The sequence below is a fragment of the Aristolochia californica genome, unplaced genomic scaffold (genome assembly GCF_029961685.1).
Source record: "Aristolochia californica isolate CCGP_79_NKW_82.1479 unplaced genomic scaffold, dmAriCali1.0.hap1 SCAF_10, whole genome shotgun sequence".
NCBI classification, from domain to species: Eukaryota; Viridiplantae; Streptophyta; class Magnoliopsida; order Piperales; family Aristolochiaceae; genus Aristolochia; species Aristolochia californica.
In genome coordinates, this window is record NW_027181771.1 from 35,225,166 (window position 1) to 35,243,552 (window position 18,387).

General features: G+C 42.3%; 4 protein-coding genes across 4 annotated transcripts; 1 reads left to right on the forward strand and 3 right to left on the reverse strand.

Annotated features, from left to right (window-relative positions):
- Nucleotides 1-2,966: 2,966 nt before the first annotated feature.
- Nucleotides 2,967-5,138, reverse strand: LOC137943200 (sugar transport protein MST5-like). Its single transcript, XM_068788892.1, has 4 exons — nucleotides 5,060-5,138; nucleotides 4,580-4,924; nucleotides 3,126-3,448; nucleotides 2,967-3,068 (listed from the first exon to the last, which is right to left on the reverse strand). The coding sequence occupies exons 1-4, from the start codon at nucleotides 5,136-5,138 to the stop codon at nucleotides 2,967-2,969; spliced, it is 849 nt and encodes a 282-aa protein (XP_068644993.1).
- Nucleotides 5,139-6,996: 1,858 nt separating this feature from the next.
- Nucleotides 6,997-9,101, reverse strand: LOC137942625 (sugar transport protein MST6-like). Its single transcript, XM_068788343.1, has 3 exons — nucleotides 8,966-9,101; nucleotides 8,520-8,842; nucleotides 6,997-8,220 (listed from the first exon to the last, which is right to left on the reverse strand). The coding sequence occupies exons 1-3, from the start codon at nucleotides 9,099-9,101 to the stop codon at nucleotides 7,123-7,125; spliced, it is 1,557 nt and encodes a 518-aa protein (XP_068644444.1). The 3' UTR covers nucleotides 6,997-7,122.
- Nucleotides 9,102-11,117: 2,016 nt separating this feature from the next.
- LOC137943201 (uncharacterized) lies at nucleotides 11,118-12,392 on the forward strand. Its single transcript, XM_068788893.1, has one exon. It carries the CDS (start codon nucleotides 11,118-11,120, stop codon nucleotides 12,390-12,392), a length of 1,275 nt encoding a protein of 424 aa, XP_068644994.1.
- A 1,297-nt stretch (nucleotides 12,393-13,689) lies between these two features.
- LOC137942626 (ARM REPEAT PROTEIN INTERACTING WITH ABF2-like) lies at nucleotides 13,690-15,668 on the reverse strand. Its single transcript, XM_068788344.1, has one exon. The coding sequence runs from the start codon at nucleotides 15,545-15,547 to the stop codon at nucleotides 13,835-13,837; it is 1,713 nt and encodes a 570-aa protein (XP_068644445.1). The 5' UTR covers nucleotides 15,548-15,668; the 3' UTR covers nucleotides 13,690-13,834.
- Nucleotides 15,669-18,387: the final 2,719 nt, after the last annotated feature.

An 18,387-nucleotide genomic window follows, 5' to 3' on the forward strand; every position in this document is an offset into this window, starting at 1 on the left:
ATATGGTATCAGAGCCAGGTTGGTCGTGTGTTCGAATCTCGCTTCCCCCAATATCTGTGTTGACAAATTTGGTCCCCCGCTGATGGGGGTGCCCGTGTTGTGGGTGTCGCACGTGCGGGGGAGTGTTGGAATTTGACCCCTGTCTTTAATATTTACGTTGCTCCAGGTATTTAACTTCTCAAATTTTTTCTTCGATTTGATAATACTCAAGAATCAGAGATTCTTCAAGAAATGTATAAAATGCACATAGAACGCCGAGGCTTGCGCAATTCAGCTCCATCTAGCAACTCTCGCCAGGAGTGCTGTTAAGATGAGTCAAACCAGAACTCATCTTAGGGGGGGTTAGTCCACAATGAAGTGGAATGAATTCCCCCCGCATTACCTAGTTCATCCCACTTATGGCGTTAGTCCACAATGACTTGACTTGAAGTGAGATAACACCATTTCATCTCCTCAGGCAAAAACAACGGAATTCTGTTTCCGCCCTTTTTTTCAAGTCATCCAATTACCGCGAGCGACGGCGTCGCTTCTTCCCCCCCCCCCCAGAAACTAAAAAATCACGATCATTTCCTTTCTCCTCTCCTCTCGCTCAGCCTTCGTCTCTGGACGAAAATTTTCACCCGACTTCTTCTCTCTTTTTCGCTGTCTCTGCTCGCTCTGCTCTCGTCTGCTCCTCTGCTCCCTCTACTCTCTCGCCTTTATCTCTCGTTTTCGCCCCATCTCCCTCTCTCGTCTCTTTCTCTCTCGGCCTTTCTCTTCCTTCTCCCTCTCTCGTCTCCCTCTCTCTTTTGCCTCTAGGCCTCCATCTCTTCTCACTCTCGTCCTCCCTCTTCCTTCTCGTTCTTGCTCTTCTCTTTCCTCCTCCCCCGATTTACTTTGATTTAACCTATTCCGGTTTCGATATCCTTCGATTTCCTTCAATCTTCTTCGATTTTCGACAGTTAGGAGTCGATTTCTTCCATTGGGCTTACATTTTCCCATTCGGTGGTGATTTCCCCCAAATTTCAGAAGGTAATCCGAAACCCTAATTTTTTTTCAACTAATTAAGTGTTGTGTTTGAGTTAATTTGAATTTTCGTACGTAATTTATCTTGATTGTGGCCAAATTTTGGGATGTAGGGTTAGGGTTTATGGGATTTAGGGTTCAAATTCGTGTTGATAGGGTTTAATTTCGGGATTAGAGTTGGGGTTGGGACTTTTAGGGTTTTAAGGTCTAGGGTTTAGTTTTGAAGAGTAGCTTTTGTTTAGGGTTTAGTTTTGGAGTGATGCCTGATGAGTTTAGATGTTGTACGGATCTTTGATACGACTTGGATATGATGCTGATTCCTTTTCAGCCAATGCACTTGTTGATATTTATGCTAAATTAGGAGATATTGAAGCTGCTATGATGGTTTTTGAGAAAATTTTGTTATGTATTGCTGCAAACAATTATAGTTCGACTCATGGTCAGTTTTTTTATTTTATTTTTTAAATTCTTATAAAAAAATGTCACTTCTTTCTCCTTTTATGGTTGAATATATTTCAAAAGTAAGTTCTATAGAAATGGGAGCTCGAAATGAGGAATGACTTCTCTGTGTTGTATTTGTGTGGTTAAATTTAGGTAAAAGTAAACGCTAGGCGGTCTCCAACATATCGTTGAGGGAGAAACTTCCCCATCGGATAAAGGCTGACTTCTTTGCATTTTGTTTTCTTGGAGCTGTTTCTATGAAATTCTCACGATTTTAAAATAAACTTGAGGTAAAGTAGAGTGACATTCAGTGTTTCACTGAAAGGAGGTTTGGAAGATCACAGAGCGAAGATTATTATGTGAGAATAGATCCAAAAGTTTTATCAGTGCTGACTTACATGAGTCAGTATGGTTCCTTTAGGAGATATAGCATAAAAATCAGTATCTTGTTTTTGAATTTATTGTAGAATCATAAACCGAACTAAGCAGTAAGTCTTTTATGAATTGGCTTGAAGACAGTTGTTGTACTTGATAGCTAAAGTGTATCAGCGCGACCTTGTAAAAGGTCTTCTCTTCTGTGAATAGCCAGTTCAGTGAACTAGTTAAGGCTTTTCTTTGCATAGCCAATTGAGCGAACTAGTAAATGTTGTATGGAAAGGTGGCATATGTCTAATGGATCTTTGATACAACTTGGATATGATGCTGATTCCTTTTCAGCCAATGCACTTGTTGATATTTATGCTTAATTAGGAGATATTGAAGCTGCTATGATGGTTTTTGAGAAAATAGTTTCTGGCTAGGTTCGGACGGAGTAGGGGAGATAAAGTTAGATTCGATTGTTTCCACCGGATCTCAATTCGTCAGGTCGGATCTGCATGGGATGGACGACACAACAGCAAACGGGGACCGTTGATCGACGCTCCTGCCCGAGAAAGGAAATAGAGGGTCACGCCTCGCCCTCACTGTTCGTCCGGTCCGATTATTCTGGACCGGATCTCAATTCCTTTCTCTGAGCCGGGGGACCGTTAGGGACAACATCCAATCTAAATGCCTAATGGCATACGTAGTGGCTCCCACGTCACGTGTTTGCGATTTTGTGACTATTTCACGACATCGCAGTCGTCCTCCTTTAGCGTCATAAACTGGACCCCACGAACATGTGACATGAACTAGCGAAGGTTCAACGAATCCTGACTTTCCAATCACGATGGTCCACTATCAAACGTAATGCTTTTAACGGTTATGATTGTCGACAGTACTCGAAGGGCCCATGTGACGCTCCATAGTCCATGGACTCCATACGATTTGGTACGTCCGCTCGATTACACCGTTTTAAAAGACGAGTATCCAGTATCAACCTATAGATCAATCACATCGGAGCGTCTAGATGGGGAGAACGTTTCGGATCGAACGGTTAGAATTCAATCGCTTCAACATCTGTTCCTTGTAACGGAAATCTTCATAAAAGAGAAAAAGATAACTTCAGAATGAAAAAGCATTGTTAACTAGAAAAAAGCTAGTCAAACCAGAATCAAAATAGGCGCGAGGAAAAGATTCGTGTCAATATTGGGAACAGCTCTGAAGTCCGGAAAGGACGAGAAGATGTATTGTTGTATAGGATTCTGAAGATAAAAATGCAACGGCACCAAAGAAGAAAAAAAAAACATGCAATGGATAACCTGGTTAGCGAAACCAACACCGACTCCGAGTAAAAGACGACCAATAATCAACATGAGGACGTTGACTGCCACGGCATTAATCACCGCGCCGGTCAAGAAAATCGCTCCACCGAAGATCATGGAGATTTTCCGTCCAAACCTCTTAGTCACCAATGAGGCAATGAAAGAGGCGATGAGAGCGGCGAGATAGAGAGACGACGTGAGGGTCGTCAAAAGCTGACTATCGAACTTGCAGTACTGACTCGTATCATGGACTTCCTTCTCCTTGTGGTAAACGGACGGGAAGAACTCCTTAAGAAAAGAGTCCATGGACGTCACTCCACCTGGAAAAAAAAAACACAATCTTAGATCACAGAAAACATCAATTAAAACACTAATATACTCCGCTAGTGCATTGGGCTACCCATCCTTCCTGTGTCGCAAACCGTGGCTAACGAATGAAACAAAGCGCAACCAAGAAGAATTTTATACTAGGCAGAGATCGATTGAACAAAACATAATACTTAGTTTAGACACATATTAAAACCTAGGTTTAAATCGATTCCAAGATAGCCAGCCAAGGTTAGGAATTAAAAACTATTCATGATAGTTTAACAGTTGGTATCAGAGCATTTAAAACTTAAGCTCAAATGGAATCGATACAAAGAATCAGAGGTCGGGCTTTGATACCAACTATCCCTTCATATACCAGCTGAATATAAGAAGCCACCAAACCACTCCCCAAGGAAAGTCATCTTCCTGCGGTAGCGCTTCTGCTGGCAATAGAGAGGAATTACGACATCGCCCGGCATCAGAGAAGGTAGAGAACACTCAGCTTCCGCGGGTGTCAGTGAGGAGAAGAGGAGATGACTGGATTCGTATAGAAGGAAAGACTTATGAACCAAAAAGAGACCCAGGTATTTGAATTTGAAAAGTGATAAGGGAAGCTTAGCAGGGAGATAGATATCCTGAATTTGAATTCTTAAATAACTAGCAAGCGCAGGTTGGAAACTTCCCTTATTGATTATTTGGAATTACCAAAACATCCCTCTCCTTTCCTTAAAATTCCGAAACAACGTAAATAATTAATCTGTTTTGCTGAAAAAATTGTCACAGTGGGCACGTTCATGATTTCAATCTCCAGCAACCGCACTTTTCAATATGTTGGATTGGGGAAAAAAAAACACCAGTCATTAACTAGAAAAAAGCTAAGTCCTAGTCGAAAAAAGGCAACTGGCAAACAAGAATCAAAATAGGCGCTTAAGTCCGAACAAAGGTAGAAGACAAGTGCAATAACGCAGGAAGCAAAACATCCGAAAAGGACGGAGTTTATATTTTTGCAGAGAAAAGGACAAAAACAAGACATTGAAAAAAACAACAACAGATTCTGACTATCAAAGCCGAGAAGATGCATTGTTTTTTAGGATTAAGAAGATCAAAATTGCAAGTGCACCAGAGAACAGAAAAAAAAAAACCAATGGCAAAAAGAAAGTTAACCTGGTTAGCGAAACCAACACCGACTCCGAGTAAAAGACAACTGATAATCAACATGAGGACGTTGACGGCCGCGGCGTTAATCACCGCGCCGGTCAAGAAAATCGCTCCACCGAAGAGCATGGAGATTTTCCATCCAAACCTCTTAGTCACCAATGAGGCAATGAAAGAGGCGATGAGAGCGGCGAGATAGAGAGACGACGTGAAGGTCGTCAAAAGCTGACTATCGAACTTGCAGTACTGACTCGTATCATGGACTTGCTTCTCCTTGTGGTAAACGGACGGGAAGAACTCCTTAAGAAAAGAGTCCATGGACGTCACTCCACCTGGAAAAAATAACACAATCTTAGATCACGGAAAACATCAATTAAAACACTAATCTTTCACCAGAAATAAATTCGATCTAACTTTTGAGCATACTAGAAGGTACAATTTTGTCCCTAATCCGTTCAGTTACTTACCTGAGATACCGATATCATAACCGAAGATGAGACCACCGGAAGAGGCGACAATACAGGCCCAGAAGACGTTGGAAGTCATCTTCCCGGGCTAGCGCTTCGCTGGCCATCGGGAGCAATTACGACACCGCCCACCATCAGAGAAGGGTCGAGAATACTGAGCGCCCGCGGGTGTCTTTGAGGAGAAGAGGAGATGACTAGATTAGTCTACTGGGAAGACTTATGAAACAAAAGGAGGACTCAGGTATATAAACAAAAGTAGGAGGAGTTGAAAAGTGATATGGGATGCTTAGGTGGCAGTCATCCTGAATTCGAATTCTTAAATAATTAGCAAGGGCAGGTTGGAAACTTACCTTGTTGATTATTTGGAATTACCAAAGCTTCCCTCTCCTTTCTTAAAATTCCGAAACATGGTAAATAATTTATATAGAAACACTGTTTACTCTTTTTCTACAAAATTAAAATTACCAAAGCATGATAAAGCACCATACGTAATTGAAACATCCCCTGCTGCTTTCACTCTTTTTAGGCTAATTCTAAAAATACTAAAATTTTAGCTTATTTACAATTCATATACTTTATAACCTCTGTGAACCATTAGGCGTTTCTTTTTTGATACAAAACGACATCTAAGACACCCACCCTGATACGATCGTGAATCACATAATACACAGTCAAATTTTAGGGTATTAATGTAATTTTAAAAAATAACGTTGTTACAGTATAATTTAATTTGGAACATATGTTATGTACCAAATGCATTATTTAATATATTACAAATTAGGTTATAAATATCACATTTTATATGGAAGTGATTCTTGCCTCCCTTTCTAATCCAACTTGGTAAATCGGAATATCATAACTCAGCATCAATGGTTCATTTTTCTCGTAATTTCATGGATTTTCCAGGAAAGTAAAGTTGGAGTTTGGTGGCAACAACCTAAAGTGGAAAATTCACCTCAGTCTTTACATATATAATAAGTATTCGAAACGTGATTCCTAAAAGACCATCTACTCACGTAGGCCCCACCGCCACGTGACGGCAATGCAAGTGGGTCATCTAAAAAGTACACAAGGGTGTTTTAGTCTTTCTGGTATATTCTCAACCTGGTAGAGGCGTATCTGTAATTTTAGTGCAATTTAAAAACTTATCTCGTTGCTATTTTTTCGATATGTTTAATTTTATTTTTAATTTTTTTTGCTGGAAAAAATGACCGCGAAGATATTGGAGATACCAAACTTGATTTTAGCTAGATCTAGTACCTAAAGGTGAGGCAGTGCTATACTTTTTCCTGACAAAATTACCCTTAATAGGAACATCTATTTATAACAGTGTACCCTTCGAAACTTCCTTCCATTTATGAACCCCATGGATTCGTTTATCAGAAAATTCTTCTTCACGCTTTTAAATCTGTAGAAATAGAGAACGGTTTTTCAAGACTTATCTATGGAGTTTTAAATGATCTGAGCTGAAAAAGAAGATAACTCTTAATTTATGGCAGAATCTAGACATCCACCGGAACCTAGAAAAAAAAAGGAGAGAATCAATTCAAATACTGATTTCATGATAAAGAGAGTAAGAGACTCGATCCATTAATCTGTTTGCTGAAAAAATGATCACTGTGGGCAACTTCCATGATTTCCATCTCCAGCAACCGCACTTTTCAATATGTTGGATTGAAAAAAAAAAAAAAAACGCCAGTCAAGGGCTTCATTTCAGAAGCATGAGTTGTGTTGATTGACGTTGGGAGAGTCCTTTCTTCCGGTAGCGGAGTAAAATTTGGAGGAGGGTTTTATCAGTCCTTTGGGTTGAAAGGAAAAGACGAAAAAGACATCATTGTTTCGTTGATACGCTTATCTTTCGATTGAATTTCTGAACCAACAATTTACTGAAATGAATAAAATTCCCTTGATATATATACAGGAATTTTTTACTCAATTACTGTGATTATTCCCATTAAGCAATCACCCTAATAATCTGAAAAAACGAAAATAAACAAAATATTTCATCATAGCTATCGACTAGAGTAATCTAAGCGTTTAATAATCCAATCCTAGAAGGTCTTTTAGACGACGGGCTTTGGTTTCTCCAATTCCAGTCCTTCAGGAATGTCTTCATCCGAGATGTATTTTTTCCAAACTGGGTGGCTCTTCCAGACGAGCACCATCTCTTCAATGGGGATGTTCTTGGTTTCGGGGAGGAGGAAGTAGATGAAGATGGTCATCGCAAGCACCCAGACACCGAAGAAGAGGAAGAGGATATACTTCAAGTGGCAGAGCATGGTGAGGAAGATCTGGGCCACGATGAAGGTGAACAGCATGTTGACGGAGACGTTCACCGACTGGCCGGCGGAACGGATCTCGAGTGGGAAGATCTCACTGGGAACCAGCCATCCGAGGGGACCCCATGACCAGGCGAATCCGGAGACGTAGATGCAAATCACAGTCACCACGATGTTGGCGTAGCTCTTGCTCAGGCTGGTCGACACTCCGGTCCAGCCGAATTTGTGACCGATCAGATATGTGATGAGAGCCTGGCAGATAAGCATCTGGATGCCGCCCTCAAGGAACAGCACCCTTCTTCCAAACTTGTCCGCACTGGCAATGGAAATAAATGTAGCACCGGCGTTGACGCATCCAGTAACGACGGCAGACATCAACGAAGCGTCGGCCCCGAAGCCAATAGTCTTGAAAAGCACCGGGGCGTAGAACATGATGACATTGATTCCAGTCATCTGCTGGAACATGGGGATCATGAACGACATGATCAATTGGGGTCTGTATTTCCTCTGTCTGAAGTTCCTCCATGGGTGTTTCACAAGCTTCGAGGCGTCGCTGGCTGCAACCAAGTCCTTGTATTCCTCCTCGACGTCTTGGGTGCCACGGATCTTTACTAGCATCTCCCTGGCCTTAATGGCGTCGCCACGGTCGATGAGGGAGTTGGGAGTGTCGGGGAGGAAGAGGGATCCGATAGTGATGATCAGGGCAGGCACAGCGGCACCGCCGAGACCGATACGCCATCCCCAACCACCGGAGATCTTGGCCGTGAAGTAGTTGACGATGTTGGCCGCGAGAATGCCGATAGTGATCATGAGCTGGAAGACGATGTTCAACATACCACGCATGTTTGCTGGAGCCATCTCTGACAGATAGAGCGGGACCGACTGCACAATGCCAACTAAAAAAATTACCATCACCAGCGATGAAAACTCAGATTGAAGTTAATGTCGATATCAAATTGCGATTTCGTATCAAAACAAGAATTCTTGATTTATAAATTGAAGAAGAAGGGAAGGAAATCTTCATAAAAGAGAAAAAGATTCGTGTCAATATTGGGAACAGCTACGGCTCCGAAGTCCGAAAAGGACGAGAAGATTTGTTGTATAGGATTCTGAAGATAAAAATTGCAACGGCACCAGATAATCGAAAAAAAAAAAAACACAATGGTCAAAAGAAAGTTAACCTGGTTAGCAAAACCAACACCGACTCCGAGTAAAAGACGACCGATAATCAACATGAGGACGTTGACGGCCGCGGCGTTAATCACCGCGCCGGTCAAGAAAATCGCTCCACCAAAGAGCATGGAGATTTTTCGTCCAAACCTCTTAGTCACCAATGAGGCAATGAACGATGCGATGAGAGCGGCAAGATAGAGAGACGACGTGAATGTCGTCAAAAGCTGACTGTCGAACTTGCAGTATTGACTCGTATCATGGACTTCCTTCTCCTTGTGGTAAACGGATGGGAAGAACTCCTTAAGAAAAGAGTCCATGGACGTCACTCCACCTGGAAAAAAAAACACATCTTACATCACGGAAAACATAAATCAAAACACTAATATTTCACCAAATCTAAATTCCGAGCATGCTAGAAGGTACAACTGTGTCCCCAATCCGTCTTGTTACTTACCTGAGATACCGATATCATAACCGAAGATGAGACCACCGGAAGAGGCAACAATACAGGCCCAAAAGACGTAGGAAGTCATCTTCCCGGGGTAGCGCTTCCGCTGGTCATAGGGAGCAATCACGACACCACCCGCCATCGGAGAAGGGTACAGAACACTCGGCGTCCGCGGGTGTCAACGAGGAGAAGAAGAGACGACCCTGGTATTTATAAACAAGAAGGAGGAGATAATAGTTATCCTGAATGATCTTAATTTATAGCGGAATCTGGAGATCTACCAGAATCAAGAAAAAAAAGGAGAGAATTTACTGAAATAACGGTCACGGTGGGCAGGTTCCATGCCGGTGGTGCTCCAATCTCCCACTTTTATCGCTTCATTTCAGAAGCATGACTGAGAGGCGACTGATGACTGAATTAATTTATAATTAAAATTTGCCTTTTTCATGATTGTGTTGATCGACACGACTGATGACTGAATTAATTTACAATTAAAATTTGCCTTTTTCATGATTGTGTTGATAGACGTTGGGAGAGTCGGAGTAAAATTCGGAGGAGGGTTTTATCAGTCCTTTGGTTGAGTAAAATTCGGAGGACGGTTGGCATTTTCTGATTTCCTGCTGCCATCGTTATTGGCCTGATTTCCTGCTGCCATCGTTATTGGCCAGTCTTTGACTGTCTGGCGACGATGACAGCAGGTTTTTCAGGGATAATCCATTCTTCCTAGATAAGATAAGCATTGTTATAGAAATTAAGATAGTGGAATCTTCAGTTCTTACCGAGACCCGAGGCGGAAATGTTCCCGGAGACACGGTGCTAGGAGCACGATCAGTCCTATTACCACCTCGCCGAGGCCCAATGGGGAAGACGAAAACTACACTAAAAGGTCTAAGTTGTCGCTATTATGTAACATATAAAAGAAATTCAGACGGGTATTTTATGATTTTGTTCGGCAGATTTGTGAAGTATTTGGTTTTTCTTCAGTGTGGGATAACAGGGACAAGAGGTGACGGAGAGTCATAATTCAGAGCTGGTCCTGAAATAGCTACTGCGGTGTTATCAAAGCTTCAGTCGTTGAAGAGAAGAGCTCTTAAAGAATGAAATCCTCTCCGTTCTGGTCTAACAGTTTTGATGAGACTCCAGCACTACAACGCCATGGAAGTGCACGAGTGAGTTAAGAATCTGCAAAGACGAAGGGTGACTCCTAAAAATTTTTAATTATCAAAACAAGTTATAACCTCGAATTATATCAATTAATTAAAAAATTAAGTAGTTAATTTCATTCTTATCATTAAAGTTGTATTAAATTATTTTTAAATTTATTTTTTATTATGCTATTTATTCAAATTCATGTTATTTTGAGATTTTCATATATTTTTATTAAAATTTACTAATAAAATTGAGATAACGAATGAAGTAAATAATTTCTGGCTAGGTTCGCACGGAGTTGGGGAGAAGTTAGATCCGATTGTTTCCACCGGATCTCAATTCATCGGCTCGGATCTGCTTGGGTTGGACGTCAGAACAGCCAACGGGGCCGTTGATCGAAGCTCCCGCTCCGACAAAGGAAATAGGGGGTCACGCCTCCGGTCCGATTGTTCTGGACCAGATCTCAATTCCTTTATCTGAGCCGGGGGACAGCATCCAGTCTAAATGCCTAATGGCATAAGTAGTGGCTCCTACATCACGTGTTTGCGATTTTGTGACACTTTCAACTAATCCTGACTTTCCAATCAAGATGGTCCACTATCGAATATAATGTTTTTAACGGTTATGATTGTCGATAGTACTCAAGGTCCCATACGACGCTCCATAGTCCATGGACTCCATACGATTTGGTACGTCTGCTCGTTTACACCGTTTTAAGAGACGAGTATCGAGTATCAACCTTTAGATTACATCGGAGCCTCTAGATGGGGGGAACGTTTGGGATCGCACGGTCAGAATTCAACCCCTTCAACGTCTGTTTCCTTGTAACGGTCAAAAAATTGCTGCATACAGCAGACAAGAAGGTCGAGATCCCCCATTTCTCTGGTCAGTGTTCGCATCGCCTTCGTCGTCGTCAAGAAGAGAGCGCAGTCTGTCGGTCTAAAAGCCACGAAGAATCAAGAGCCAAAAGCTTAGATTTCGTCTTCTGCTTCTATCGGGGGCATCGGAAATGAGTATAGTCCAATACCCGGAAACCATTAACGCCGAGAATGTGCTGTCTCCCTCGCAGAAATCGGGTGTGTTCAAATACCCTCAAGCCACCAAAGACGCCCAAAATCTCCAGGTCTGGAATAATGCAGCTTTCGACGATGATGAATCCGCCCTTAGGACTTCTTGGATGCAGCCGGCGTTGCTTGACATCAAGTCAAGTAAAGAAAACCAAAGCCCAAATTTATGCAAGTCACCGGTTTTTGACGAATGTCCGACGCCCAACAAAACTCTTTCGCAGGGGAAGCCTCTGAAGCTGCGTTTCAAACAAAGCTACCTTGATAATGCTAAAAAATGTGAAGGGAAGGTCGATGACGAAATCGAGGAGATCGAGAAGGAGATCGCCGTGTTGTCAGAAAGACTGGAAGCCCTTAGGATAAAAAAGAAGAATCAGAATCCGATCAACGATGAAACCACTATTGCTCGGGACGCCCCAGGCAAGTTTCCGGAGAAAAAGAGCTTAAAGACGCCCAAAAAGATCGAAAAAGTGCCACCAATCGCAAACTCCAGGAGGCGGGGCGTGAGTCTTGGGCCTGCCGAGATCGTCGGAAGCGTCAGATCACGGCCGATGGAGACTCCCCAGAGCCGCGGGAAATCTTTTTTCTGGAAGCTCCCTGGTATCGAAGAGGAAGAACAGGCGGAGAAAAGAGGACGAAAGAAGAGTCAGAAAAGTGTCAACAATTCCAGGAGTTTCAGCCTAAGCCCCAAATCTCGGGCATCAAAAATGGCTGATCCGAGGAGAGGCATCTTCACTGTTGGAGCAAAGAAACCCGCGAAGAAAGACGATACATCTCTCCAGCCAAAGAAGCTCTTCCCAGACAGAACGGCCGGCGCACAAAAACCAGGGCGAGTCGTTGCTAGTCGCTACAATCAAATCCTGCCGCGCTCCCCAGCAAAAGACCGCCGCAAGGGACCGCTTCCAGAGAACGAGAAAAGGGACAACAGGAGAAAATCTCGAGGTGTTTCTTCCGGAAGCGATCGAACTCCATCGCTGACAGAGAGCGGCACGAGACGGAGATGGGACATTCCAGAGGGAACGTCTCCGCCGACGATCGTGGACATCGGAGAAACACTTCCGAAGATCAGGACCTCACGAATCGTGAACGAGAGCCCACGCGATTCGGGATGCGCGAAGAGGGTCGCAGACTTGGTGGGGAAAAAATCATTCTTCGGCAGGGAAGACGGGCAAGTGGTAACGTCTGTATGCCAGGCTCTTGGATTCGAGGAAGAGGAATGAAGGAGAGAGAGAGGGACCGTTCTTGTTTTCTTTGTTCAATTTGAAAGTTGATGATACTAGTTTCCCTTGTTCTCGCACGATTGAGGTAAAGCTTTCTTTTGCTTCCTCTGAAAATCGTTATTGTAATTGATCATTCTTGTTATTTGTTCTTGTTCTCTGGTAAACTAGCAGGAAGAGCGCTCTCTCCCCCTCTCTCTCCCTCTCTCAAGGATCTCCCGCTTTCTATATTTTAAGAGATCAGTTGAATAAATGAGAAATAAATGGGCTTAACGCGAAAGCGTTGCCTTGGGCTTATATATCAAAATTTCCCCCTTTATTTTTCTCCTCAATTATTCACGGTAATTAGGCAATAAATAATTTAGGTAACAGAATAAATTTATAGATAATTGAAATTTATGATAGAATTGCCCTTATTTGTGCTTAATTTACACCCCTAATCAGTCTTATTTGCTAATACCAATGGAACTATGAATACTTGGACATTTCTTTTTCATTAGAAATTGATATGGGCCTAATCAACACAAACATGCCTGTTTGGTTTGAACAAATCCCAAAATCTAACTCAATACACCCATAAATTCAATTTTTGGGACTATCGATCGAGAAACGGGGTCCACACGGTCCCCATTAATAACTGTGGTTGGCTCACCAGGCCCCACAAAATTGGGGCGGAAAAGAACAGAATCTCCGCTAAGCGACAAAACATGGCGTCTCTCCCCTAAAACATCTCCTTCCTTCCTTACGCAATCCCATGTGCTGACGCAGTGACACCCGTCTCTTCTGGCTTCCATCCAAATCACAAATAGCGAAAGGGAAAGCACAGAGTTAATGGATTCAGAATAAGGAAAAAGGTTTGCTTCGTGTTTCGTTCAACTAATCCAACCAGAAATCACCAGAATCCCGTCTGCCGTTGGTTAAATTGACTTTCGGTGCGTCCCTTGTTTATTAGAAATTTTGATTGCCACTGGGCGAAGAAATCTGTAGTAGATGGAGAAAGGGGTAGGAGCGGAAATGGACGAGATGGGTGGTCAGTGGTCCTGATTTCGGTGTCTTTTACTATTTTTTTTTTTTGTTCTGATCCAAACACGTTTCAGAGCTTTTGTAGCAATGAAGAAGGGGTTGGAGGAGGACAGCAAGCTGTCGCTCGCCAAGATTGAGTTTGAAGATTACTTTTGCGAAACTTCTCATCACTAGAGTGGACATTGGGGGGAAGCTCTTAAGTGTCAGCCTCTTTTTAGATTCTTGCGTCAGAGACTCGGAAGTTTGTATCACAAAAAAGAACTGGGTAGAGAGAAGCTTTTCGGTAGGGAGGAAATTGAGTAATTTGATATTGTAAGGTGGTAAAGAGCTAAACATTCAGAGGACTCATTATCGGACAAACGAGATGCTTACAAAATCAGAGTCTACAAAGATACATTGCTGTGTGAAAGGAATTACAGTTACTAATGCCAGATTATGTTAAATAAGCTTCTAAATCGGTTCTCGGATAGTTTTCTAACAATCCTCTTGGCATCCGAAACTTCGGTTTCTGCAAGTTTTTCTAGTGTTTTCACATACCCTGATGCAGCAATCTTTTTGCGTCCGCTACTGCTATTGATTATAGAAGATAACATGGAAAGCAACAATTGTCTGTTGCTGGATTTTTCTTGTTCTGGGTCGAGCAATTGCAGAACGCGAACGATGTTGGAACCATCTTGAACGAATTTCTTTCGATTCCTTGGGATTGAAATCAAGCTGGTAAGAGCTTCAGCTGCCATGTCACGAATTTGGAAAGACTTGGCGTCTAACAGTTTTACGAGCTCCGACATGAACCCAGCTTCCCCCATGGCTTTCTTGGTCTCCTCCGAAACACGGCAGAAACGAAACGCCATTTTCATTGCCAATTCTTGAGTCGGAACCTCCCCATTTCGCAAAAAGAAGAGAACTCGATCGAGAAATCCCAGACCTAACAAAACGTTGACAGAATTGGCAGATGACATGGAGAAGCTCTCGATCGTTCTCAACGCAATTTCTCTCGTCTTTGAAGAGTAGGAACAATTGGGATCCAAGACACGAAGAAGCGATTGGATCCCCCCTTCCCTTATAACCATCTGTCGAACAGCTTCGTCCCCAAAAACCAGTGTTTGGAGAAACTCGATAGCTCGAATCTGTATAGCCTCGTCCTTCCATCTCAAAAGCCTGATAAATGTAGAAACTGCGCCTTCTTCGACCATGAATTTTTTAATCTCGTCAACTCCTGCGAGATTCCTTAAAACCCCGCAAGACGGACCAATCAATTCGGTGTTACTGCTACCGCTGTCACAAATCCTCAGCAACACTGTCACCCCTCCATGAGCCGAAACTGACCACGCATTATCAGAGTTCTCCGTCAGTTTCTGCAATCCTCTCGCAGCATTCTCCTTACCAAATTCATTTCCAATCTCCAAAACCCAAATCAACGAGGGCACAACTCCATTGCCCACAAGAAGCCCTTTGTACGAATCGAAACCTGCAAGCAGAGAAACAGTCTCGGCGGATTTTTCTTGAACAACCGTATTAGACGACTCCAAGAAATTTGGTAAGAGAGCTAGAATGTCGGAGGTCTCAGCGACAATCCTGACATACTTGTCGTCTTCGTGCAGAATCTCGTTCAGCGCCTTCAAGGCCTCGATTTTCATCTCCGATTCCCCGATCTTGAGCCGGGTCAAGAGATCCCTGATGTAGAATTTCATGTCGTCGCGGGACGCAGCGGGTCCAGGCCGAGACACAACCAGAGCATACCCACGAGTGAGAATGCCGTTCGTGTAGAAAGAGGAAAGGTTCTTGACATGAGCGTCGAACTTCGCGGCAATCACGTCGAGATCACTCTGCATAAGGAGTTTCCCGCTGTACGTGAGGTCGACGCATCGGCGAGCCAAGTCCCGGCACTCCTCCGTCGTAGAAATTACAGCCGAAATCAGGCCTCGAGTCGAGGGATTCCCGGAAAAGTCACAGTCTTGGGCGGCGGTCAGGCCGGAATACAACTGCTCGAGCTTGCTCCGGATCAATTGCCATTTCAGTTGGAAAACCTTCGTGGAGTGGGAAATAGAGATTAACGAGGAGAGAAGCTCAATCGATCGCCTGAAACCCCGCGCTCCGTCGTTTTCCGCCTCCTCTTCTCCTCTCCGCTCTCTCATTTCTCCTCTCACGGCGACCCCAGAATGGCAGAAACCATCTTCGATCGACAGAGTTCAGGCGAACCGACGGAAGTGCCGTTGCAGACGGTCGAAATTTATGGGGATTGAGGATGACTGATAGGCTGACACTGAAGCGTTTATCTTCCTCCGCCTCCTCTCCTATTCATTATCCCATTTTATTTTCAACAGAAACAAGATTTAGACGCATTTACTCTATAGTCCTTGTCTAGATAGGAGATATGACGCGTCGAGAAGGTGTTAATTTAGATATTTTTCCAGGAAAGGGCAGATTCGTCAGTTGAAAGGATTCCGATAATGAGCGGAGCTCGGAGGGGCGTTTTAAGGGGAGGTTGGTTGGTTGGTTGGTTATAACGTGACAAATAATATGTGGATTTCACGTGGATTAAGGTTGGGCGTTATGGTGGAACAACTGTTGCATTATGGCTTAATTATATATTTAATTAAGACACACACATGCTTTTATATACATATTAATGCAACTAAAGTATGACACTTTCAACCTCTTTTGAGCTTTTTAATGTATAAAGAAACAGCTTTGTGTAGGCGGGCTTTTACAATGAACAAAGTCCGGTAAAGGCCATCACTCCAATTATATTAACTTATTTGATTAATTAAGTCGATAATTTACAAAAAGATTATACGACTAGTCGTTAAAAATTATGCTCTATACAATTTTTTTGATAAATCATAAATAATCAGGTAAAAAACCCTAAACCCTAATAAAGATAAAAATCTATAAAAAAATATTTTATTTTATTTTATTCGCAATGATGGTAATAAAAAGAAATTTGGTTATAAAAAGTGGGTTTAATTTTGTTATTAATAATATATAATATTATTTTATGCTTAATTCTTCTAACAAATCCTTGATGAAGTGGGGTGGGGTGCCATGTTTGATGGGGAGTAGTTTCGTCTACTCTCGGAGGCGGTAGTTTTTCGTACCTAACAGATCGGTCTTTTGGGTGTATTAGCTAGCCGTTATCATGGTATCAAAGTTAACACGCCACGTCCCGCGTTTGAATTCTGTGAGGGGCAATAAAGAATGGGTGGGGGTGGGTGTTAGAGTGGTTCCGTCCGCTCTTGTAGGCGATAGATTCCTCACCTAACATATCAGTTTTTTGGGTGTATTAGCTAACCGCTGTCAGCTTGATGGAGAGTGGATAAAAAGGGGTAATAAAATAAAGCCAAGATGGACAACATGGATTGATAGATAGAAGAGAGAGAGAGAGAGAAATGAGAAAAAAATTTAAAAAAGAAAAGGAATCAACATGCAAGATTAAAGAAATTAACTATCAATATCTTGAGTAGAATGGGCGTTTTAGTTAATAAAAAATTTCTATAATGGGTGCTAATAATCTTGAGTAATCACTGACATTATGGAATAGTGGAAGGAGGATGACAGGGTGTAGTGCTCACACCAGAAAGCCTTCAATCTAGCTGAACTATGTACCTTTGGTGGACGTTTACCAAATGGTTAATCCTTCAAAGCACTTCTTTCCTCAATGTTGACAGGTGGGAGTTTTTCTTTCCCAGAATTAACAGTATCGCTTTCATCTTCCTCAGCAGAGAAATTTCCTAAGTTTTTTTTGTGACAGGAATCCTCAGTGAGCTTCTTCTAATCTCATTTTTTTCCCAAATAATAACATGAATAGTGGCAATCGTTTGAGCCATAAACAAGCTGTTTTCGTTTTGATAATAAGCAGATCAGCTGAAGAGATTCATGACCATAATCAAGTAGAGTTGTACATTCTGGTGACTCAGAGAAAACCATTCGGTAAACTGAAATGATACTCCCAACTGAGCAATTCTTCACTTCAAGTAAATGGGTTTTCTTTTGAGTTATTTGGGTATTGATGACAGAAGTCTTAGGTGTCCATTGTAACCTGTTGAGTGCTTGAAAGTAAGGGGCAATAATTCATGATAGGTAAGTTGTTTAGTTGCAGATATGATGAAAGAAACAAGAGAGGGTTTTGCTTTGAAGAAACAACAAGATTGGACACTTTACTTGGAAGACAGTTATGTAACAAAGATGAGGATTGTCTCAGGAAAAAAGAAAATTTAAGGGGCTTCGCATCTGTTAGATTTGAGGAAAACCAGTAAAAGGATATTCAGCCACTCTGATTTCTCTGTTCCTTCTCTGGGTAAACATCAATGGAATCCAATGACCAGAACTGAATATAAACAGAAGTCAAGTCGACTCAGTCAAGATCGGAGGTCAGTCTTAAAGGTCAAACAAGACAGATCGCCCTTCTATTCCTAACAATCTTCCTCAGTTGCTTACTGTAATCTTTGGACTCAAGAAAGCTTCATTCGACTCGGATATCCAACCTAGATTTTAGCAGGACTGAGTTGGATCCTGAACCTGAGCTGCAATGCCTTGATCTAAAAATCCTCTATTCCTAACAATCTTCCTCAGTTGCTTACTGTAATCTTTGGACTCAAGAAAGCTTCATTCGACTCGGATATCCAACCTAGATTTTAGCAGGACTGAGTTGGATCCTGAACCTGAGCTGCAATGCCTTGATCTAAAAATCCAATTCGAAAACAGAAAACCCAGACACGTGGACTATACTCAGTTGGATTATAAATCCTGTTTGGACTAAAAGATTTAGACTCTGTAACTGAACTGACATCGCCTAGTCGAGGAACTAAAAAAGTTGTTTTCTCGCTGCAGAAGATGGTCAAAAAGCTTCAGTATCTTCAGGGATAGAAAAACCCAGGATTAGATGTTTCACCAACTCATTATGAGATGGAAGATAATCAGTTAATGCAACTATCTTTACGCCACCTCTGGCCTGAAATATTTCTACAACCTTAAA